The sequence below is a fragment of the Numida meleagris genome, chromosome 2 (assembly GCF_002078875.1).
Source record: "Numida meleagris isolate 19003 breed g44 Domestic line chromosome 2, NumMel1.0, whole genome shotgun sequence".
NCBI classification, from domain to species: domain Eukaryota; kingdom Metazoa; phylum Chordata; class Aves; order Galliformes; family Numididae; genus Numida; species Numida meleagris.
The window spans coordinates 108878895-108902567 of record NC_034410.1 but is presented as its reverse complement, the minus strand read 5'-3'; the positions used below and the strand labels follow the sequence as shown (position 1 = coordinate 108902567).

Genomic DNA, 23673 nt, shown 5'->3' with positions numbered 1-23673 from the left:
TCTGGACAAGTTCTAAGTTCCATTTGAATAAAAACAGTTGTTGACTTAAGACAGCTATCCTTTGTTTTTGAAGTGTAGATGAAGTACTTTCAAACTGCACACTATGTCTTTCTCATTTCTATCTGAAGCAGTGGCTACAAGACAAAAAAAAAAAAAAGAAAATTGAGATTTTTTTGGCAGCGGCAAAATTCAAAACATTGCTATGAACTTGAAGAGGTTTTCTCTGAAAAAAAATAATTGGCAAATAATAGCAAGAGAAAGTGCCCAAATACATGCTTTATTTCAGACTCCACACTGCTTCCAAACATTAAGACTTTTCATACACAGTATTATGACAATTAAAACCAGCAAAAGCTACACCAGTAGATTACGCAAACAAAAACTTCTGTTTTGTCTGGTATAACGGGAGTCTTAAAAAAAACAAACACCACTTCGTATCCATTATTTCATATCCAGATGTTTCCTGTACACCTGCAGTTGTCTCCAGTCCTGAATTCATGAGCTATAGTATTTCAGCAGCCTCTCATCAGTTGGCTTCAGAATTTTCTTGTCTGCCATGTTTACGATCCACCCGGGAGCAAGACCAAAAAATATCTGCCTAGGGTCTTTGCGCGTACTTAACATTTTGAAGAGCTCATCCTTAGTTATGTCTGGTAGAGTGTAACCATATTTTTTGGCAAGTTCAAGTCTGGCTTCTGCGACCTTAGATGGATCTGCCAGGTACCCACGATTACTGGCATCTGTGTAGTAACGCACTAGATCTTCAGGCGGAAGCATTCGCTTTGGAATGGGCTGGCCACGCAGAAAAAACGGTACCGGCTTAATTAAAATTTCTGCATGCAAAGAAAAGAGATTAGATATGATCCTTTATAATCAATATTTACAGACAATAATTTAGGCTCATTTAGTATTTTGTGCTAAATAACTTATTAAGGTAACTTATTAAGAACATACCAAGCAAAAAAACAAATCTTAAGGATATTCTTCTTCAGAACGAGATACCATTTTACAAGTTTCTCCTATCCAAACAAAGAACTATGTCATTATAACTATCAGTTAAAACAGTCTAGATAAGCTATCATTTCTAATACATTTAGAATGCCTACATTGGAAAGATACACTGAAGAAAATGGCATCTTCTGGCTTAAAGTACTGGCTAACGTTAAAAATTGCTACTTAAAAAGTCAACGAATGACAACTTCAGTGTTGCTTTAAGCATTTTAAACAACAAATCAATAGGAAGTTTATTTAGATTGGATATAAGGAAGAAATTCTTTACTCAAAGGCACTGTTAACAGGTTGCCCAGAGAAGCTGTCCGTGTACCATTCAAGGGCTCCATTCAAGGCCAGGATGAATGGGGCCCTGGGCAGCCTGATTGAGTGGGTTGCAACTCTGTCCACAGCGGGAGGACAGGGAGATGGAACCAGTGGATCTCCAAGATTCCTTTCAAGCCATTGTATGAGTCTATTTAGACATTTGTGAGACTATCCTCTCCGCATTTTTTGCTACAGTTGGCAAATTACATTCCAGATGTTTTTAAATTAAATATTTGATTATTTCCTGGATTAGAAAAAAAAAGCTTGTATCAGTCCAGGGCAACATATTTTGCACAAAAGAAGTCTACTCCCCTTGTCCTCAGCCTCATTCACACATGAAAGCTCCATTATTGTCAATAAAAATGGCATGAATGAATATTAGGCAGGATGCAGCCTTGAGCAAAGCAAAGCTACATTCTTCAGTGAAAGTGCTCTCAAAACAATAGCCATTTTTATTGGAATGATTCTGACCTTCCCTAACTCACTTATTTCCTCATTTTAACTGGAAAGTAATTTTAAATTAAAAATATCAACATCCAAGCGTCACTTAAATCAATCTCCCCCTGAATTTCCCAAAGGTTATTAAATGTGTGGAAAAGACAAAAATTCAACAAATCAGTCCTTTATTAGTTCTTCTATTTACACAGAAACTTACATTTCTTAAACTGTAAATACCCGTTAACACCAGTAGGGCTAAACAGATGAACATTTAAAAAAAAATAAAAAAAAAAACAAAACGGAGGAGACATTGCAGTTCAACATTTATATAACTTATATTTCGCTTAGGCTTTTAGAATGGAGGAAGTGGATGATTTCCCAGTAAAAACTATGTTTGAAATCTGGACCACTTCGTCTTCATATTTTAAAAAGTCAGAAATGAGCAGAAACTCTTACCCAAACTCCTTGGATCGTAGAACGATGTCGTAACAACACCTCCATTTTTTTCTATTGTTGCAATTGCTAATTCAGATGCCCTTTGCACTTCAATATTTATTTTTGCTGCAAAGATATCAGCCCCCTGTAAGTTTCAAGATGTATAGGAGTAGCATTAACAGGAGTATTTTAAGGCATACATGCATTCTTCTCTGCAAAGCTAGAAGAAACATTCCATCCCCAAAAATACTATCATTTGTCTTTCACTGCTCCAAGAAGGGTAACCAAATTGCTCTCCTTTTGTCACCTGGGTTTAATTAAAAACATTTGCCTGTCCAGAATTCTCACACATTTATTTTAGTACATTCTAATCTTCTGTCTCAAAATACTTTTTGACCTAATGTTATGTTTTCCTTAACTATCATTTTTGTAGTCTCTGGTCTTAAAACACCCCCTAATATTTTGCTAGCACACACTGCCCTCTAGTGGGTTTAATATCATAAATTCTACAGAAAACTAGAAAAGCAAGGATGCTTCCAAAACAGAAGGACAATTGGACAGCCTAGTGTGAAAAAAAACTGAAAACCCAATGCTTCACACTGCCTGAAATAATAAATTTGTATGGTATGCCTACCTCCTCCACCAGCTGGACACCATAGTCCCGTTTGAGAGGTTGTATTGTTACACCTCTAGCATTAGTAAGCTGTGTTAAGTCAATTGGTTGCGTAGGGTCAACTCTACCCAAATCAATCAGGTACTGCAGCCTCTGAAGACTGAGTGGATGATACTGACGTCGGCAGCTGGGGAGGAACAAGAGGAAAAAAAAGAAAATGAAGAAAAAGAAATGTACAAAATTCAAACTTTAATAGAGCTGGTCAGCGATATATAGCACACATTCAGTTTTCTACCTAGTCCGAAAACAGCCAAGTAAATGCTTAAAACAGACTCATACATAAGCCAAATTTGCATTAAATTAAACTTACAAGCCCCGGTTACAGACCAAGATTGTACTACGCGTTCAATTCCCACCCTCCAGCATGACATTTATTCTTTTGCTGTTCACAAGCTGGTTGGTTTAAGGTAGAAGCAAAACATTATGAGTTAAAGTACAAGCATTTCTTGGTAATTCAACAACATTCTTAATAACCACCGCACTAAAGTGAATCCAGCTTGGTTGCATTACTAATGCATTTGGAAAATCTGACAAAAAAATAAATCAAGACAAACTACCACCAAAGAAAATTGAGTATTCTGTCAATAGCCATCACCTTCAGCAGAATCTTCAGCTGCCTTTTATGAAGTTCTAACTTCACTATACAATCCAATCCTCAGAGTAGTTTCCCCAATTCCGGTGTCGCTGCCTACTGCATAGCATTCTTTCTGATGCTCAAAACTATCCTCATACAATCAGTTTCACTACTGCTACTGGAAATCTGTGAATGCTTGTAGAAAAACAGAGAAGCTTATCTTTGTTAATAGTAAACTAAAGCAGGAAAAAAAAAAAGACAAGCAACAGAATTAGCCCAGTCAGATAGTTCCTAAAAGAGCAAAAGTTCCCAAAGTAGAGGAATAGCACTGCAGATAGGAAAAAAAAAAAAAAAAAAAAGAGGTAAAGATGAACTCTAGAGACATTGTTCACTATGCTCTTGTTCTACCACAGCAGTCTCTGGAGTGCACTTAAGTTGAAAAAGTACCTTTTGTTATTGTTTCCACATGTATCCAATATCATTAAAAAACAGAAGGATCCTTTTAATTTTCTGCCACTGCAGAAGCTTGGATTTTTGTTGTTGTTGTTTATTAATAAACTTATGACGACTGCTAACATGAAAAGCTCAATGTTTGCATTCTGCAGCGTGTTCTTTGTGGATTAAAAGTGCTTCTCACTTACTCTTATTGTAAATTAATCAGAGGGAGAAAGGACAGTAATTGGCAATATAGTTTAAAACACTTCAAAACTAACAAGACTTGTTGAGAAAACCTTTAGCAATGAGGACAGGTCTGTATAAATTCATATATAAATTGAAAATATAAAACTGTACAGCTATTTGCTGAAGTTATATCAGCAAATGAAACATTAAATCAAACTGCAAGTTTAACAACTAACAGATAAAGACATCAGTCTTTTTGTTCTTAGACTGTCTGCTAGGTGTGGCATGTTTTTGCTACTAGTGCCTGTAACAGCATTGTATGGATACAGAAGTTTATAAGACCACACGTAAAAGAAACAAAAACAGACAGCAACAAAAACCTAACAGTTTTCCACCTGTCAAAACAGTTAAGGAAATGAATAAAAAGACCAGCACACAGATCCACCACTAAGAAAAGAGACTGGAGAAAAAACATGCCGGGAGAATAGTGTTAAAAAGCTGGAACAGGGAGAACCGCACAAACAAGCACAGTGTGAAAAGGGGACAGAAGCATTAGACAAGGCAGTGCACTTGATGAAAACAGTAGCAAAGGACAACTTACTATCTGACAGATTTGATATTAATGAGCTTTTTAAGATACTAGGCAGAATAGATGGAGCACAACTAGACATAAATGGCGCCACTGCAGGGCTAAGCAAGAAGAGCAATGAGAAAAAGCAGAATTGTTTGGCTAGCAGAGATCAGAGCTCCAGGTGAATAAAGAAAACTGAAATAACAAAGAAAAACTCGAGACTACACTTTAAAGCCATCTTCACAGGAGTTCATTAAAGGCAGCGCGCCCGATTCCAGTCAGTCCAGTCGGCTCTCTGCTGGGAAGACAGGCATGGAAAAAAACAAGCACGTCTGAAGGAGGACTCTCAGAAGAGAAATGGGCTTAATTGTAGGGGATAGACTGCTACAAATGAGGAATTATGCAAAGAAAAGGGCAAATGAGAAGAGCTGCAGAGCAAAATGAAATAATTAATTAAAAGAAATAAGTATTGCATAAGAAATGGAGATCCTGCTTGTAGGCAAGGTAACTATTAGAGAGGAATACCTAGTCTATAATAAGGCCTGTTTTGGCATACTTGATAGATTCTGGTTTCAGGAGAAAGATTAAGAAAAGCAGACTGATTAAAATGTGTGTGACTACAAAAGAACTTACCTCTGTCCCTCATTAAACCCATATTTTGGTATAGACAGATAAAATGGAGTTTGGCCACCCTCAAAGCCTAATCGGGGGCGATTTCCTCTTTGTCTTTCCCCTTTGTGACCTCGACCACACTTTCTACCTCCATGTCTTCCACGGCCACGTCTTCTCTCCTTGAAAACAATAAATGATACTAAATGATTCTCTACTTCGTAGAGAAGAATCTATAAAACATATGATTTCTGAGACACAACAAAATGCCAATTCTTAGGGGGAGGGAAAGGAGTTAGAAACAGCTCTTTTATAAGGGGAAAAATGCTCAGAAAAGCAGTTAATATGGGTTTTTCTTGCAGACAGCTCTAGGCAGGCATCACAAATAGTTTGAAGTCTACGTGAACACATATTGCGATAAAAGAAATAGCAGTACTTAATCCTGCCTGTTAACATTCTGCACTCTCCAAGTTAAATAATTTTCCCAAATTAACTCTTGATATTCCCTCCTATTTCATGAAAAAGTTGCTTAGTGCTCAGAAGTTTCTGAATACTAACAATGGAAAGCAAAACGCTTTACTTCAAGGTGCAGAGGAACATACAACATATGCAATGCATATGTATAATTCTTTTCCACAAACTAAGATTTCTTTGAAAGTCTGCAACTACTGACTACAAATCAGAAGAGAGGATTATATTTCAAACTTTTATTACTGCTTAAATTAAGACTGTGAAACTAAGCTGTAAGATTCCCGAACTCTTCAAATTAGCATTGCAGCTGTAAGTAGCACTTGAGCAATACTCTTGCAACAGCAATTGCACAGCGAAGTGGCAAACAGCAAATGTAAAAAGGTATCAGAAAAGATGAGTTGCACCATTTAGCAGAACATGTGTATGCAAATATCTACAGCACCACAAGATAGGCAGTAAACAACGGTGGAAATAAGCATCTGACTGTACCAGCCTGAAATGAAGCAGTGCCGGTCCACACCAACCAAGCTACTAAAAACCTACCACATAAGAAAATGCTGCTCTGGAGCCTGAACTAGCTTGAAAAAAAAAAAAAAAAAGAATCCAGGCCTCCTCTTCCAGTTTCTTCTGACTTTGACAAAGCTGCATACAGAGAAGCAACTTGACAGGAGAACCCCTGATAACTGCAGTGAGGAAAAGTATCTGTTCTCCTGCCTTGCCACGAGCCTGTGGGCTTACAAATATACAGAGCTCACCAGGTCTGTTAGCATCACTGGGGAGCACTGACAGGGGCATCCTGCCTGGTGCTCCCCGTTTGTTCTCTATTCCTGTGACTGATACTGCCCCCATATTAGTTGGGCTTCTTTTCTTTACTTCTCCACTGTTTTACAAGTAGGGATAGGAAGAGAGAATTTAGTTTTGCTTTGGAACAATCACTACTAATAACAAATGCTGGCTAGCCTTTCTGTCTAGCCTCTCCTTTTTCACACATACTACTAATCCCTATCATAAATGTTTGGTAGTCCGTATATTTTTAACGTCTCTCAACCACTACGACCCGGAGGCCTAGCTAAGGCCGCCCATCAGCCCGTGGTCCGTGGAGATGGCCACAGGCACACAGGTTCAAGGGATATGGGGCCAACACACAACGTCACCACCCCACCCCGCTCTGGCTAGGCCGCTCCCCCGGGCCTGCCGTGGTCTCCACGGACCTTGTGACAGCCCTCGAGAGCAATAGAGAGCCCGAGACCCACCCGACCGGCCACATGGCACTCACCCGCTTTCTGGAACCCGGGCTGGGCCTCAGGTTGGCCAGGCTGACCTTAGGCAGCGACCGCAGCAGCTGCAGGGCCGCGGGCAAGCCATTCCCGACCATCGCCACTGCTCTCCCAAGGACGACAGCGGCGCTCGGCAGGCAGTGCTGCTTTACGGCAAGAGCCGTAAACCGCGCCTCCAAGCACTGTCGCGCGGCGCCAGAGCCTAGGAGGGCGGGAGCTCGCGGGGGGCGGCTCAAGATGTCGGTGGTGCGTAGCGCGGGGTTGGCTTCTGTCTGATAGCTGCGGGCGGGCGTCGTGCTGCGAGAACGGGGAAGCGCGAGTTAAGCGCCAGGTTGTCTCTCAGCAGACAATGCCAATGACTTAGGTCCCAAACTGGACTTCGTTCTTCACTGTTCGGTTATTTGCACTGCCCTCAGCCCCGTGTTTCAAAGCCTAGCCTTTAAAACCATCAGGCTGCATCTAAACGGGAGTGACTTAGGGCACGCAGCACATCGATCCGCTGGAAGTTACCAGGCAGCTCAGCATGATATTTACTGTTCTGCTACTAAGCAACAGATGAAATGGACATTTGGAAATCGTGTTGCAGAAATTTGTGAGTTACAGGATGAAGTCTGTATTGCTTCTCATTGTGTTCAGAAAGACCAGCTGTGTAGCAATACACATGAAATGCTGATAGGGGAAACCATCTACGTCAATTTCAGCCACTAGGATAGGGGACAACAGTTTAGAGCATGTTCTGCCTTGTAAAGTTCTCTCTACCTTATAAATCGGGTAGAAAAATATTCATATGCAGATAACTCACTGTAAAGAGACATCCAACTCACAAGGCTCTGAAAGATTGACAGTTCAGAAGCTTACAGCGGTTCCTTCAGGATTCTGGAAGCCAAGCCCCTTGCTGTTTGCCTGCAGCGAGCAGGCTGCCCTGTGCCCCACTGCCCTTCTGCTGTTGTGCAACTCCCAGCCGCCCCACGCACGCAGAGCCGCATTGCTCCAGCAGCTCTGAGCAGCGCTGGCAGGGCTGGCAGTTCAGCCGAGGTCAGTCCAGACGCACTGATCAACCGCTTGGCCCAGCTGTCAGCAGGCATCTGGCCCTGCGCGGCAGGAGTTGCATCAGGCCACCTCATGAGAGTTACCTTTACTGAATAAGAAAGACAATCTGGTGACCATCATTGTAGCAGATGTGAACTGGGTACCACACGTTGACAAGAACTAAAGCACAGAGATAAAACATAAAGCCTTATCAAAATAACAATTTGGCAACAGCGGGAGCCCCCTGCCATAGATACTAGATATCAAAACAGCATCACAATCATGGCAAAAGAGGTTGTGTACTTTAAGTTACACAGTTGGTACAAAGACTTCTCCAACATGCATTATGCAGCCATGCTGACAAAAATATTAAGATTGTTGAGCAAAATTTACTTAGTAGAAAACTATCCCTGCCTGGTATGGAACGTGCCAGCAGGATGGATGCGCTTTCACACAACATAGTGCACATTCAGCTGCTGTTTGAGTTGCCAAATAGTGTAGGCAGATACCGCCCAGCAAAATACAGCGAGCAGATCGACTTCCTGGGAGGAAGTATCTGACAAAGATGCATGGAACAGAAGACAGAGGACAAAGCATTTCATTCTGGCAGCAATGTGTTTGGCATACTCAGTCAGAGTTGGTCTGAGTGCTGGGAATGAACAGATGAATAAGAGGCATTCACTCTTTGGCCATAAACCACAACTTAATTCACTGATGCAGGCATCTGATCTGAGAGGGACAAATGAGTTCTGTCCAACAATGTTGCCTGCTGTTTTTTTGCTGTTTTTCCTGCTTCCCATGACTTCATATTTTATATCAATCCATTAAAGAATATTGTAATTTCCTTTTTTTCCCCAAGCCTTTCAAAGCACAAAAACTGATTTTTATAAGAAACATTCCAATGGCAAACATGAACAAATTGTGCTATAGAAGTGCAGTGCAATCTGGCAGATGCTCAGATTTCAAAGTCCATTTGAAAGCTAGTTTTAAAGGCGAAAGACAGCTCAGTCATAGAATCATTAAGGTTGGAAAAGAGACATTTTTGATGCAATCCAGGATGCCATTAGCGCTCTTGGCCACCTGCACACACTGCTGGCTTATGTTCAGCCGAGCATCGACTAACACCCTTTTCCTCCATGCAGGAATCCGTTCGTAATCACTGCAAACCCCAAAGCAGAAGCAACTCTGCTGAACGTGAGGAAACCGGGAGCTGATAACCAGCGCTGCACTTCCCTCAGAGCCGCCAACTCACGGCGACGCTTCCCCCGCCCGCCGCCCCGGTCTCCCGCCAACCCCGCCGCAGCCAATCGGGGCGGGGACGGCGGGAATAGCCCCGCCCCCGGCCGCCGCCCGCCCCGCCTCCCGCCGCTAGCCGTCGTCCCGCGGCCGCCTGGCAGTCCGGTGTATGTGCGGCAACAACATGTCGGCGCCGCTCCCCGCCATCATCCCGGCCGCCAGGAAGGCGACGGCCGCCGTGAGTCCGGGCGGGAAGGGGGCGGGACAGCGCAGGCTTCGGGAACCCTGGCGGGCGGCGGCCCCCGCCCCGCTTTGTTCTCCGCCGGGCCGGGGCTGGGGGCGGCGGCGACGGCGGAGGTCTGGCGGTGACGCCGCGGCGAGGCCGCGCCCGGCTGATGGCGGGCGGAGCGAGGCCCGCCTAGCGCCACAGGTTCCCGGCGCTGGGTCTCGGAGCGGCGCCCGGTACTGGAAAGGTCGCGGTGTCAGCGGGCGGTGCAGCGCGGGCGGGGCGGGGCCCGTGGTGGCGTGGGGCGCTCCGGGTGCCTCCTGGGGGCGGCCGGGAGCTGCAGCCCGGTAACGTCGCCCTGCGGCCCGCGCGGGAGTGAGCGCCGTGCGAGCGGGGCTCTCGCCTTCCTTAAGTCGTCTCATGGCGTGATTTTATTTTTCGTAGGTGATTTTTCTTCACGGATTGGGAGATACCGGGTGTGTATGCCGATCTATTAGTGCCTGCCCGTAGCTGTGAAGAGTTCCGGTGTAAGGTTGCGTGCCTTACAGATGTGAGCTGTGGAAAGTTGTTTAAACTTCGTACTTCACTATATCCCCTCGGCTGACTGCAGTGGTTAATGTCGGATGAAACATCAAGTATATTGGGATGATACTGACAGCTATTTATTTTGAATATCCCAGTGTAAATCCTGAGTACTCAAAAGATCTCTCTTATACTCCCAAACCTGTAGTTTAGTCTGAGTGTGATACTTTGCCATTCAAATTTGGTGGAAGAATTCAGTGCACTTCTAGTGTTTCTTTTCAGAGAGCAGATTCCTATCTGTTGCTCTGCTTGCCTCAACGTAGAGTTTTTCTTTCTGGCCTGGTGCGTTGCCTTTTGCTCCTAGTTGCAGTTAGTTGGCTGCTGCTTCTCCAGCACATGGTAATGAAGTAAGCCTGGGCATGAGTGTATCTAAGCAAACTCCTGGGTAGTTACCCAGTGTCACAGATATCTCTGTCTGGTATGTGATCTTAATGTAAAACCTGGACACTGAACAACTTGAACATAATTTAAGAGTCCATGCACTTGGCAGTGTTCCACAAGGGAAGATATTTGCTCCCACTGGTTGTGCAGACTGTCACCTTTTTTGTATTCCCTCTCTCCCACTTTGCGGGTAGGATGTGGCTGAGGCTGCAATCCCTTCCTGCATCTTGGCTCTGAGGTTATACTCTTTTTCTCTCTTATCTCTACATAAGTGACACTGAGGCCTGTACATGCTTGTAAAAATCTGAAGAAAACGTGCAACACAGAGGATTGTTCTAAAGAGTGAGCGTAGATGTTTATGCAATGCAGTTTTTGAAATTTGTCAAATTAATCTTTACATGTGGCTAAAAGAAAAAAATCTCCAAATTCTTATCGAACTAGTTCTCAGTCATATTTTTCCTTTAGATCCTTACTGGGTCTTTTGTGCCTTATTGCTAATACTCAGCAAGTAAGATCACCTGCTATTTGTTAATAATATATATAAAAGTATTGGTAGGAAGCAGGTTGCCATCTCTAGCCTGAGTTTCAAATGCCTGTGCACTCTCTGTGTTTGAAACCTCCTTAACTTCATGTAGCATGCATTAATGTTTTAGGATGATACTAAAAACAGATAGGTTGTTATGGCTGCTCTGCTGTTGGTCGAGTAAGTTCAGCTGTGTCACTGAGTTTGTTACAGATGTTTTCTCCTTAGAAACACCTCTCTGTTACCCAATGTGCTGAGCGAGTTAGGGATGCTGAATAATGAGAGAAGTCAGGAAATCCAGCGACTGTTGAATGTTTGGTAAAGCAAAGTGCAGGCACAGCCAGCAGTTCTGCACAGATTTGGCTTTGGGTCCAGTTGTGTTCAAGTCTAGCTCAGCCCTGGTGTGAGTCTCTCTGAGCTCTTAATTTAAGTAATGCATTCCAGTTACCTTGTTTGTAGGAAGCTTGATGTCCTGGGAAAATCTTGGTCTCTGTGCATTCATACAGCATATGTTTGAGATTTGAAAAACTGCCTGATTCTGAGAGCATGCAGACTGAGCTGAAGTTAACTTGATTTGATTGGTTTGATTGGGTTGGCTTAGAAGTCCTAGCTTAGAAGTTGGTTTGCTCCTCTCCCACATCAAGAGATGCGCTCAGAAATGAGAAAGCAGCCTGTGGAATAAAGCTGCCTGAACTCTGCGGGAGCAGCATGGTGGACTCTGGGCCAGTGCTGAGTCTGGAAGCAGCATACCTGTATTCATATGTTCTAGTATTGACATGTTAAACCCAGCCAGGTAAAGAGCAGGCTTTAAACAGAGCTGAAGTGGTATTTCTGCAGCTGTGCCACAGCTGTGATAGTCTAGATAAAATTAGATGAAGTGTCCCTGGCTGTACACGTACAACAAATACTCAGAAGCAGGATAAACCTCTTAAATTTAGTGAAGTATTTGTAGCATATTGCACTAGATATAAAATTCTTTTAAAATATTGACCTTATTCAGCATATTTTGTATGTGCTGTATTGTTGCAGCAACATAAACATAGGAGCTAAGCTAGTACAGAAATGACATACAGTTTGTTTTTTGTTAACAGGCATGGATGGTCAGAAGCACTTGCTGGTATCAAAAGCCCCCATGTAAAATACATTTGCCCACACGCGTAAGTTTGTAACTTCTTGTTTCATCTCTTCTGCAGTTAGATATTAAGATACTTGCACAGATGATGAAGTCATGTGGAATTTGGGATGGCTGTGCGCTCTTTTCTAACTAAAAAGACATTTAAAATAATTTTGATTCTATTAAATGTTTTGTTGCTTTTTAGGAACTTTAGGACAAAATTGCATTCATACTTTACTTTTGTTACTAATTCAGGCTGAAAAAAAATTGAAAACCTTTACATATAAAATTAGATTGTTTTGACTTTATGCTTTCACTGGATTGAGGTCTCACCCCCAGTCATTTGTTAAAAGCCATTCTTAACAAGGAGTAATTTTTTGTTTTATTGACCATTAAATATACTTTCCATTATGCACATGCACATCTTAAACGTGTGTGGATAGTAGTTGGAATTTACGTGTCACATATACTGCATTTCAAAGATTCACAGGATTATTCTTTTATCTTCTGCAAATAATGCATTTGGAGCTCTCTGCAATTTGAGAACTAAAGTACTTCTGAGCAGGGCGAGGAGTCAGTACATAATAATAATAATAAATAATAAGTAAATAATACTAGGTATGTCTTAATGCTTTTATTTTAACACAAAATTCAGATTTTCTTCTGCTCTAACAGCAATAAGTAAGCAAGCTTTTCTCTTTGATTGTCCTTTGTCTCCTTTCAGTCTTCCTTGTGGAACTGTGATAAACAAGTGTTATTTAGGAATAGCTACATGGAATATATATATATATATGCCTGTATTGTACATGTGTGTATATATAAAACAACCTGTTAATGTTTTGCTTGCTTTCCAAGCAAAGGTCAGCCCTGAATGACAAATGTGTTTGGAGGGACCGATACCAAGGGAGATTTCTTGAAGAGACGCTACAGGGTAGCTAGTGTTAATTATGGTTTGGAAGAAAAACAGAAATGTAATTAAATGACATAACTGCATCTGCATTATTAAATTTCAGTATGTACCTTACATCAGTGTTGTTCATTCCCTTTCTTAGGCCAGTTATGCCAGTTACTTTAAACATGAACATGGCTATGCCATCATGGTGAGTATTTGTTAAACTGCAAACAATTTGAATCAAAAGATATCTGGAGGTTTGAATTCATTGTTCTTAATTAAAAATCCTGAACAACCTGAATGGCTTCTTTTAATTGGATGGAAGTATCAAAAGCTTTTTGCTTTAGTTTCCTTTTATGTAAAAAGGCTATCAAAGTATACTGCAATTCTCCTTGTATCTGTGGTAATGGTTATTCCTCAGTACTAATCCGCATGTACTAAACAAGAAAAAATAATCTCATTGTACAAGTATAATCTGTAGTCTATGTTGTGTATGAATTTGTAGTCAGCCGTAGTAGAGGTTTGAATATAAATACCATTGCTACCAAGTCAGCAATATTTGGTGCATCAGTAGAATTTAAAATGTCTAGCAACTGTTCTTTAGAATATCCATTCTGAATAGAAAGCAGGAGAAATGTGTTAATTTCAGCGTTCTTAAACCAGTCCTTGGTGATTTTTTTTCAAGTAACATAGATTTGTTTCTTTGAACAGTATTTTAATTTTGTGTGCGTAACTGTTAAATTTAAATTCCTGCTGATGTTTTTGGAGCAAGTATCAAAACTGAGCTGTTTATTCTGCAGTAAATGACAGAAGATAGCAAAGCTCTCAAAAACTTTGTTGACTAGGTCAAGCATTTTACCCACGCGCACAGATTGTTCATGATTTCTTGGAAACTGTGGATAATTGGTATGAAATATGTCAACTAACAAGCATTCTAGTTTGGAAAGTATCTCAATTTTTGCTTTAAAGTGGTAGAATGGATGCTCTAATGAGTAATGCTCTTGTTGATATTTCTGTAAGGTTTGATATCATTGGACTTTCTCCAGATTCGCAGGAAGATGAAGTTGGGATCAAGCAGGCAGCAGAGAATGGTATGTTTAGGAATACTTTTTAGGTCTTCAAAGAACTTCCGTGTATTCTTAAGAACTAGTGATTAATCTGAGAGTCTATTAGATTAACAAAGACAAAATTATTAGGGAAGGTAATATGTATGCACTGCATTGTTGCTGATCTAAATTTAGCTATTGATTTTTTTTTTTTTTAATTTAATGACTAAGTAGGCAGTTCATCAGTGAAAACACTCTATACACTTCAAATCCTCAAAGAGGAAATAGGCAGGGAAGGCAGTATACTTATTTTTGTTCTTCCCTTTTAAGAGCCTCTGGATAGCATAGCAAGTTAGAGCTATATGGGCATTTGTTTGTCATGCTGGATAGTTAGAACATGATACCATTTTCCAGGCAGTGGAGGACTTCCTTGCATGGTTTCCTGGTTGGAAGTGATATAGTGGCACTGGAATTTTTGATTGCGTCCTAGGTTTTTTGATATTTTTTTAATTTATAGCAGACAAGATTTTTCTTTCATGAGCTTTATGTTGGCATCAGGGAGACGGTCTCTCTCCTCTCCTAGACTTTCTACAGAATGGAGTGCATTTAACTACTGGTCTTTGTGTTGCAGTTAAAGCACTGATAGATCAAGAAGTAAAAAATGGAATTCCTTCCAATCGAATTATTCTGGGAGGCTTTTCTCAGGTAAGGTGTGGCTGGAAAGAACCATCTTTTTCTAGGGGGATAGCTTAGCTTTTGTAATGTGGGAAATCCAAACTTGAACAGGTGTTTGTTGCTTCTAATGTTTTGAGGTGTCACTTTCTCTCTGCCTGAACATCCAAGGTCTTTTAGTCTATGTAAATAATTAGTATTCACTGCCAAACGAATGTGGAAAAAAACATTACTAAAACTAGTAGTCTATTTAAAGTTGTTAGTTGTTATGTAGCTTCTGGAGTGTTGTCTGAAAATATTTTTTTTTTTAACATCTTGCCAGCATTTTAATCTAACTTTAATGCGATAGATATTTCATGGTCTGGATTTGTTTGGGAAATATATTTCCTTCATTTGTATTTGTACTTCTAAAATATCCTAATCGACCAATATCGTATGGACCTATTAGGTCAATGCATCAACTCTGCAGTCTATGTTGAAGTGAATTAAAAAATTAAAGTAGTGATGATATTGTCATGAGTGGTACTGCTTTATTTCTTGTCTAGGTTTCAGCTGTCAGTTATGGCACATTTTGTCTTTCACTTGGGAATTGATCACACTGTCTTGGAGGGAAAAAATGCACAGGAAGTGTTCTATAATAATACTGCTTTCAGTATTGGTTCTAAGGAAGAATAAATTGGAATGGAAAAAGTTCTTTAAAGGAGAAACCAAAGATCATGAAACAAGCATTAAAAGAAACATTACCCTCACCATTCTAATACTAATGTGTTTATTTCAGGGTGGTGCTTTATCATTATATACAGCTCTTACAACGCATCAAAAGTTAGCAGGTGTTGTAGCCCTCAGCTGTTGGCTTCCTCTACGGACTTCTTTTGTTCAGGTATTTATTTATTCTTTCTGAAGCAATATTGCACTGGCAGAATGAGGATATCTGAAGATTGTATCTTGTGCAAGAATTAGTAGCTATCATTATTACTGGGTATTAGCTGCAGCTGAATAACTCAGCAATTCTCAGAATAGTGCACTGGGGATTTAAATTTTTGGTAAGTAGGGGAATTGAAGAAGTACTCAGTAGCTAGCTCTGCTTAACGTGACATTCATATGAAATCACATTTTTTAAGAACTGTTCTGAAATTACTGCCAATTTTTTTTTTTTATGCAGGACTTTTTATTCGTTGTTGTTTTTTCCCCCCCTTCAAAATTCACTTTGTCACACCACAGGGAGTAGTGGCCTGGGGTTATTTTCTTTCAGAGATGTTGAAGTCTTATCCCACTTACCGTCTCTTTCTTCTCTTCCCGCCCCGACAGGGTGCTGTCGGTGTCAACAAGGAGATTCCTGTTCTTCAGTGCCATGGGGACTGTGACCCACTCGTTCCTTTAATGTTTGGTTCTCTTACTGTTGAAAAGCTAAAGAGTATGATAAATCCAGCCAATATAACCTTCAGAACTTACTCTGGCATGATGCATAGCTCATGTATTGAGGTAATTTTCTTAATATAAATGTTTTAGCGAAGTATGGTTTTATTTTTTCCTCAGAACAATTATAGGGCTTTTTAATTTTTTTTTTCAATTAAAAGCACACAATGCTACTGACTTATTTTACTGAATAACTTAATGCCTGTCTGAAAAAACATCCAAGAGAAAAGTTTATATGAGTAGTGGGAAATTCCTCAGGGGACTGTATTCTTGGGACTGGCCTGGTTGAGCTATAAAACAATTTTTAAAAAATTTTTTTTCATAATCTGTATTAATCACATTAATAATTACTCTATTGGAAGGCAGATAGAATTCTCACAGCAGCAGTGTAACTTGACATTTCGAGGAGAATTTTCAGTGGTTTTGAATGGAGACCTCAGAAAAATGTGGAAGGAGGATTGACATTAGCCAAGTGGCAGCCTCAAAACATGTGTTTATGGCTCTGGCTCAGCAAACAGTTGAGCTGATTTAATAATGGCTTGCAACTGCCAGAAAAAGGTGAACTAGTTCCTTCTGGTCGTGATGTTGTGGTGCTCTCTTCCTGATCAGAAACTTCTTTGAACCATTTGAATTTGCAAAAATAGTAAAGTTTGCTGGTTAAAGTTTTGCTGCTTTAATGAGTTGAAGCATCTGAACTTGCACAAAATAAATAGTAGGAGTTAGAAATAGAAGAGGCGACAAGGAACAGGTCTTCCACTTGTTTGTAGCAGTAACTTTGTTAACTTGAATTGCGGCATCTCTTGAAGAAAGTCTTTGGGATATTTATGCAGTTTTATGACATTTAGGCAGTAATAACATTGAGTTATCATGCAAATTTGTAAATGTGTGCTCTTTCTTACAACACTTAATACTATGTGATGTATATTTTTTTCATGATTTACATTTTTGGGGCCATAATTTCATGTATTTTCTAAACTTGCTTAAATTTCTATTATCATATGCTCCTATACTGCATTCTGATGAAGGAGCTGATGTAGTGACAAAAATTCTAAAAAATAAATTATTTTTTAATGAGGATTGCTTTTCCGAACTTAAGGAAGGAAGCATCATGAAGGTAAAGCAGTTTGGCTAGGAGCTGCTGGCTTTTCATGCCACTGCTAACTTGTCAAGCTTGAAGTATGGATGAAACTACAGCTTTAGCTATCTACAAATCCAGTCCACCCTCAGCCTGGTGTTGTTCAGATCACACAATTATTATGTAATGGAGAGAGAGAGAGAAGGTGCCCTTTGCTTTTTTTTTTTTTGTATTTTGACCATTTCTAAGTAAAGATACATTTAGTGCCTTGAAGAGTTAACAGCATTGATTTGCTGTATGCAGAGTGATAAAAACATATCAAGTAACTAATTAAACATTCAATATTTGTAGCCCAGCTGCTCATAATGACTGACATTTTGAAACATTTTTTAGTGAATATATTTTAGTAAGGAACTTAACTAATACACACCTTTATCTTTGGACAGGAGATGATGGATATAAAACAATTCATAGACAAACATCTACCTCCCGTTGACTGAAATGATATGTGAGAAGCCTTCTACATGAACACCAGCATCAACCGTGGTAGAATTAATCTTTTCACATGCCTGATAGGAATTGTTACTTCTGTACCTGCAGTGTTACTACTGTGTTGCAAATTTATACTTAGGACAAGGAGTAAATTATACACATATATGAGAAATGATGATCTTTTTAGCATTGATCATCCACTGATGGAATTGAAAAATGATGCAGCTAGGTAGCAATGATAGGATGTAACCTGAATGTAACTATTTAAAGACTTTTAATTGCAGAATTTTAAACTATTTGTACAATCAAAGACAAAACTTATGTGAGCAACATAAATGTGACCGGTTTAGTATACTTGAGACATGATTTGCTCTTAGTACTCACTGAAAATAAATTAAAACATTTTGTTTATGTAATGGATGTATAAAGTACACAACGTGTAAGAAAGTGAGCATATGATTGTAGAATAAATGTTAACTGAGGACAAAGCTTTAAATGTTAAGCATTAATTGTTGCTCCAAATAGGAAGGGCTGTTCTTCTAGAATGAATATTATAGTCAGTAGAAATACTTCCTGTATTTAAAACACCTTGATTTTAACTGTTTTCATACAGGTAGGTACTGCGGAAATTATAAAGGGACTCATTCCTCCTTAGACCATCGTTTGTTGCTGTCCTGCTGCCATTTGTTTTAGATTACTATAAATTTACATCAAATTCTGACTCAAACAGAGTCCTGAAGAAGTGTGTAGGAATAATTTGTTTTGTTTAAAATTCCTATTTTCATATTGAATATTCTTCTTGCACTTCAGAATTGTAGCTTTCATTTATGTAGAAATGTTGATGATGTATTTTACATGAGCTATTCCAGCATATAGTTTTGACTTTTCTGTCTGCTTTGGAGCAACTAAATGAAAACAGTGCAGCTGTGTAGTTTTTAGTATTGTGTATTGTTGAAGCCTCATCTGTAACGTGTTCTTACTGTCTACTACTTTCTTTACTTTATATTGACACTTGAGATTTTTCGGGAAAAGAACACAATTTTATTTTCAATTATATGATTTTACTTTTCCCTAGATTGTTGCAGCCTAAAAATATGGTGACCTACTATTGGGGGAAAAAGAATCTTCAAGATACAAAATGTCTCTTCTTTCAGAAGCTTACAATTCTAGAGTGCACTGGATTACAGGAATCAATGCATGCTCAACAGCTTTCTTTTTTTTTTTTCTTTTGTAATTTACTTTCTGAAATAGCTGTTTTTTAGACTTTATCGGCCATCACCACATGAGGAACGTTTAAAAAATACGCTATGGTTTTTACTGCATAATATGCTGCGTAACATTGTTCTATACTAAAATATGTTTGCAAGCAAAGAATGTTCCTGTCTTGGATGCATCTGTGATGATCTGTTTTGTCAGCATTGTGATTCATACCGACATAAAAGGTACTTACTCCTCAGCCAGATTAATCAGTGGTCCTCTTACAGTACATTTGGATTTATATCAGAGGCATCTGCCAGTACAAATGTATAAATCAGGAACCACCGTCTTCAATATAGCTGCTGCCAGAAATCTGACACGTTCACCTTGTCTGAGTTCTCAGGTTTTAGTGCTTTTCTTCGTATCTATTGCACTTCATTTTTAGGAGGCCAATTTTCTTTTCAAATCCATTCTCTCTGGATTATTAAATATATCTTAAGATTTAAAATTTAAAAAAAATATTTATTTTCTAAATGGTGTTGAGACAATTCTAGAAATTCTGTCTCTGGCTGAGAAGAGTATTAACTTCAAAGTTTAATTAGTCTTTTTACTTGGTCACTCTGTTCTATGTATTTGCTAATTTGTCTTTCAGCTAATTTCTTTCACAGAAGGAACCGTAATCTTATTGCAGTTGTGCCAATGTTCTGTTGAGAAAATAGTATTTTCTAGCTTGGAGTCATTCCCAAATTGCATTAGCTAATTTTGCAGTCCTGCTGAATTGCGAACTTGGTAACCAAGCGATATATTTCCCCTACTTTTCAGATTGATTCTCATTCCTCTATGTCTAAATTATGCCCTGAATATTGGCATGTTTCCATAGTTCTACATGAGCTTCTGATTTTGTCTTAACTGTTTTCTTGTCCTGTTTGTAAGTTGTTCAGTAACCCTGTTCAGCTGCTCTTGTTCATCTTCTAATTGACTGTCTACTTGTTGGACGTATTTTTTTCTTCTGCTGGGATAATTTAAAGAAATATTTGTAAAATGCTAAAGTGAAATCACTCTTAGCTTTATTCTGTTTTATCTTAACACTTTTCTCAATCTGAGGCTCTGTGTTCATAGGTTGCAGTCAGTTTCTAGTACTTCTGCATTTTCAGCTGTCAGCTTCAACTCTTTTCTCCGTGATGCTTTCAAATGTTCTTCTATAACTTCTTTTTATGGTAATTGCATTCAAATACCCAGCTATCATAACAAGATTTTTGTTATACTGTTGTTTTGCTGCTTACTTAAACCACAAAGAGCTGTGTTGCCAAAGTGAATGTAAGTGAATGTCATGACTTATTAGAATTTCTGTCCTCTAAGAAGAGTCCTTCCTCACTTTTATGTTGCAGGGGAAGATGAGTATGTTGTAGTTAGAAATTCCTAAATAGTTCAGAAGCTAGAGAAAACTTAGTGGATGTATTTGAACTCCTTCTCTTCTCCTGTCTCTTCCCATAGTACAGTGCCTGAGCTCCTGGCTTTTTTTTTTTTTAAACTTCCCAGCTACTTGGAAAGCTGTGTGTGATCTTGTACCTGAAGTTATTCACTGCCTGATGTGATTTGATGTTAGGATTGTTGTCACAACTGGTGTGTATGTTTAGGCTTAAAGACATCTTGGCCCAATGTGTTTATTTCTACAATTTCCTATTAAAATGCACATGATGGGCTGTCAGTGTTCCAAGTATGAAGATCCTATTCTCAATTTAAATTCTACAATTTAAAAATGGCCAATAATTAATTTTATTTTTGCAGTATTAAACTTCCCCTAAAGGGTATGATGTCTATCAAACTTGTTAAAGCATTGATATGAAAGTGTCAGTTTTTTAGGGGATTTCTATCTCCCTACAACATTTTAATTTCAGCTGGTACGTACATTCAGCTGCAGTTTTGTGCAGTCAGAAGTCTGATTTCTTGTTAGAATATGTTGCTCATTTTTTAAATGCATCGAGTTATGTATTATCAGCCAAGTCTTTCTTCTTGAAGTGAAACTGTGGTCAGGGCTGTATGCACTGGTCTCTTCTTCCTGCCTTGTGTGATTACAACACAGTAGATTGGTTAAAAAAAAAAAAAGTACTGTATACTGTAACTGATAATAGAATTGTTAATTGAAACATGTTCTCTCTGATGGGGTACACTGAACTTCATTGAAGTTATTAGGATGCATCTTTTATGTAGGGGTGCTATTTATGTTAACAGATGTGACTAAGAACAAACTTGAAGATGTTAATGAAGCCATATGTGCAAGGCCTGCGTATCTTAAGTTTTTATAAAGAAATACTGAATGCTTGCTCTTTATGTTATGAAGTATAAGCCATTTAAACACTGAAGATGTAATTTAGTTAGTTTGCTCATTTATGACAAGGAATCTTGACTTGGAAAATTACTTCTTTAGTAGGGAAAATGTTAAATCTTCCAGTTGTTATCATTTGTGGAATAAATATCAGTCGGTGTTTGGGCGAGTGCTCACAACTTTTTCCATGCGTAGCATACCTGAAATAAGTTGAGCTTTCATGTGCTATCAGACAGCCACTTCAGAGGCCTCTTGCAGATGTACTGCATAGTAGTGTGTGAGTGATTCTATAATACAAAAGCATGATGATTTGTAGTTATCAAAAGCAAAAAGAATACTAGTTTATGATTTGCTACCTTGTTGAGAAAATGTGATTGTGAGAGAATGATTTTATCTTTCATATTCTAGGTTAACTTTTATTTAGCTTGCCAAAACGTATCTTTTTTTAGTACTCTTACTGTAGGATACTAAATAGCAAAATCTTGTCACTGTGTACTGTTAGACCCTTCTGTGAGGGTTCTGTAGTGTCAGGGAAGCCTTTGAAGTTATGTTAGGTTTAGCGTACATAATACTTAGTATCTTTGTTGAGGAAGCAGGTTTGTGGTTGGAGTTGGGGTTATACGTTCTTCAGGTTAACTAATATTTGAAGCCAATTGGTGGTATATGCAGTATGAGGCAATCTCAACAGAAAACATGGAGATCACCTGGGAAGAAATGCTGTGCAGTGTTTGTCTGAAGAAACTTGAGAGGAAGTAGGGCCTTCATGTGGTAAAAGTAGACCTTCACCTGCCAACAGTTTAATTAAACTAAAAGTCTGCTTGGCTGCATAGGCTGATGTCTAGAAGGTAGTGGAGTATGTTTATGAGGCTAATAAATGTATGCAAATGCATATTAGATGCAGTGCTATATGTGGATATACAATGGCAACGTGAGAATATAGCTAGTAACAATAAAGATGCAACAATATACAAAGTAATTTGTCAGTTCATATTTATGGAAAACTTTTGGAATAGTTTTCAATGTCCATTTATTTTAGCCTTGGCATCCTTTTCTGTAGTTAAGTAATCATGAGGGAAAAAAAGTTGCCTAGAATTAGCATAATAGTAAAAAACAAAAACAAAACAAAAAAAAAACTTTGTAATTGGAAGCTGAGAGGAGTGGCTGACACCAGAAGGCTGCACTGCCATTCAGTGACACCTGGACAGGCTGGAGAGTTGGGCAGAGAGGAACCTATTAGGTTCAACAAGAGCAAGTGTAGAGTCTTGCACCTGGGGAGGAATAGCCACATGCATCAGTACAGGTTAGGGGCTGACCTGCTGGAGGGGAGCTCTGAGAAAGACCTGGGTGTTCTGGTGGACAACAGGTTGACCACGTTTATAAGTAATCAAAAGGGTGGGTGTCAAGAGAATGGGGCCAGGCTCTTTTCAGTGCTGCCCAGCACCAGGACAAGAGGAAATGGGCACAAACTGGAATACAGGAAGTTTCATGTGAACGTGAGAAAGCACTTATTTACTGGGAGGGTGACGGAGCACTCTGGAACAGGCTGCCCAGAGAGGTTGCGGGGTCTGCCTCTCTGGAGATACTCAGAATCCGCTTGGATGCTTTCCTGTTCAACCTACTGTAGGGAACCTGCTTTAGCAAGGACGTTGGACTAGATGGTCTCCAGAGGTCTCTTCTAACCCCTACAATTCTGTGTAATACTGTACTAAACTTAATCCAATACGGTATGAGACCACTGGTGTGGTAAATGAAGAAGGTGACAGTGTTTTCAGAACGTCAACACATTAGTTTGCGAATGGGATTCTCTGAAGAAGAAGAATACGTGTAGAAGAAAAGATTTCTTTTTTGTTTGTTTGCCACGCTCATGTTACCGCCATTTGCCTTTGGGACAACAGGTTTTATTAATTCTCTTTGAGTGAAATGTGCCTTTGATGTTACTCATTAAAACTGATTTAATTGAAGTGCTCGCATAATTTAATTGACATGCACAAAATAAATCAGTAAATAATGGCTTTCTTTTAGCTCTAGTTACTGGAAAAGAGCAACACATTGCCTCCTTTTATCTCTGTAAAAAAAAACTCCTGGCCAGTTTGCAGAGGTATAGTCAACTTTACTTCAGGCATCAAAGTGTGAGATTTAGCTCTTCTGTGTAGACAAGGTAACTTTCCCTCGGGGCAGTTGAACATTTTTTTAAAGGCTTCTTGTGCACGTTAACAAAGGGAGATGATGGACTTTAAAAGTCAGAGTTTGAATGTTCATTGGTTGTGAATGTGAGCAAACTCTTGAATTAGCTTATCCTTGAAATGATTTGCTAAGTAGTGCTTACAATGATTCGGGGGTAGGGTGAAAAGACTTTAAAAGACTTGAGTATCTTGAGTCTCTGGAATAGAGAGCAGGGCTCATCTGAGTGACAGTCTAATAACAACACCTTAAAAATACATTTCAGGTTTTCTTAAATATTTTACATTTTCGTGTATAAA

General features: G+C 39.3%; 2 protein-coding genes across 3 annotated transcripts; one reads left to right on the top strand and one right to left on the bottom strand.

Annotated features, from left to right (window-relative positions):
* On the bottom strand, positions 257–7156 carry MRPL15 (mitochondrial ribosomal protein L15). Its single transcript, XM_021386923.1, has 5 exons — positions 6986–7156; positions 5263–5420; positions 2825–2990; positions 2212–2335; positions 257–833 (listed from the first exon to the last, which is right to left on the bottom strand). The coding sequence occupies exons 1-5, from the start codon at positions 7082–7084 to the stop codon at positions 496–498; spliced, it is 885 nt and encodes a 294-aa protein (XP_021242598.1). The 5' UTR covers positions 7085–7156; the 3' UTR covers positions 257–495.
* On the top strand, positions 9342–23205 carry LYPLA1 (lysophospholipase I). Of its 2 annotated transcripts, XM_021386925.1 has the most exons (10): positions 9342–9489; positions 9922–9953; positions 12055–12120; positions 13130–13177; positions 13990–14060; positions 14647–14720; positions 15466–15567; positions 15996–16169; positions 17625–17724; positions 18746–23205. In XM_021386925.1, the coding sequence occupies exons 1-9, from the start codon at positions 9421–9423 to the stop codon at positions 17676–17678; spliced, it is 690 nt and encodes a 229-aa protein (XP_021242600.1). In that variant the 5' UTR covers positions 9342–9420; the 3' UTR covers positions 17679–17724; positions 18746–23205. The 2 variants fall into 2 exon arrangements, with proteins under 2 accessions (XP_021242600.1, XP_021242599.1); XM_021386924.1 differs by having other exon boundaries at positions 17625–23154.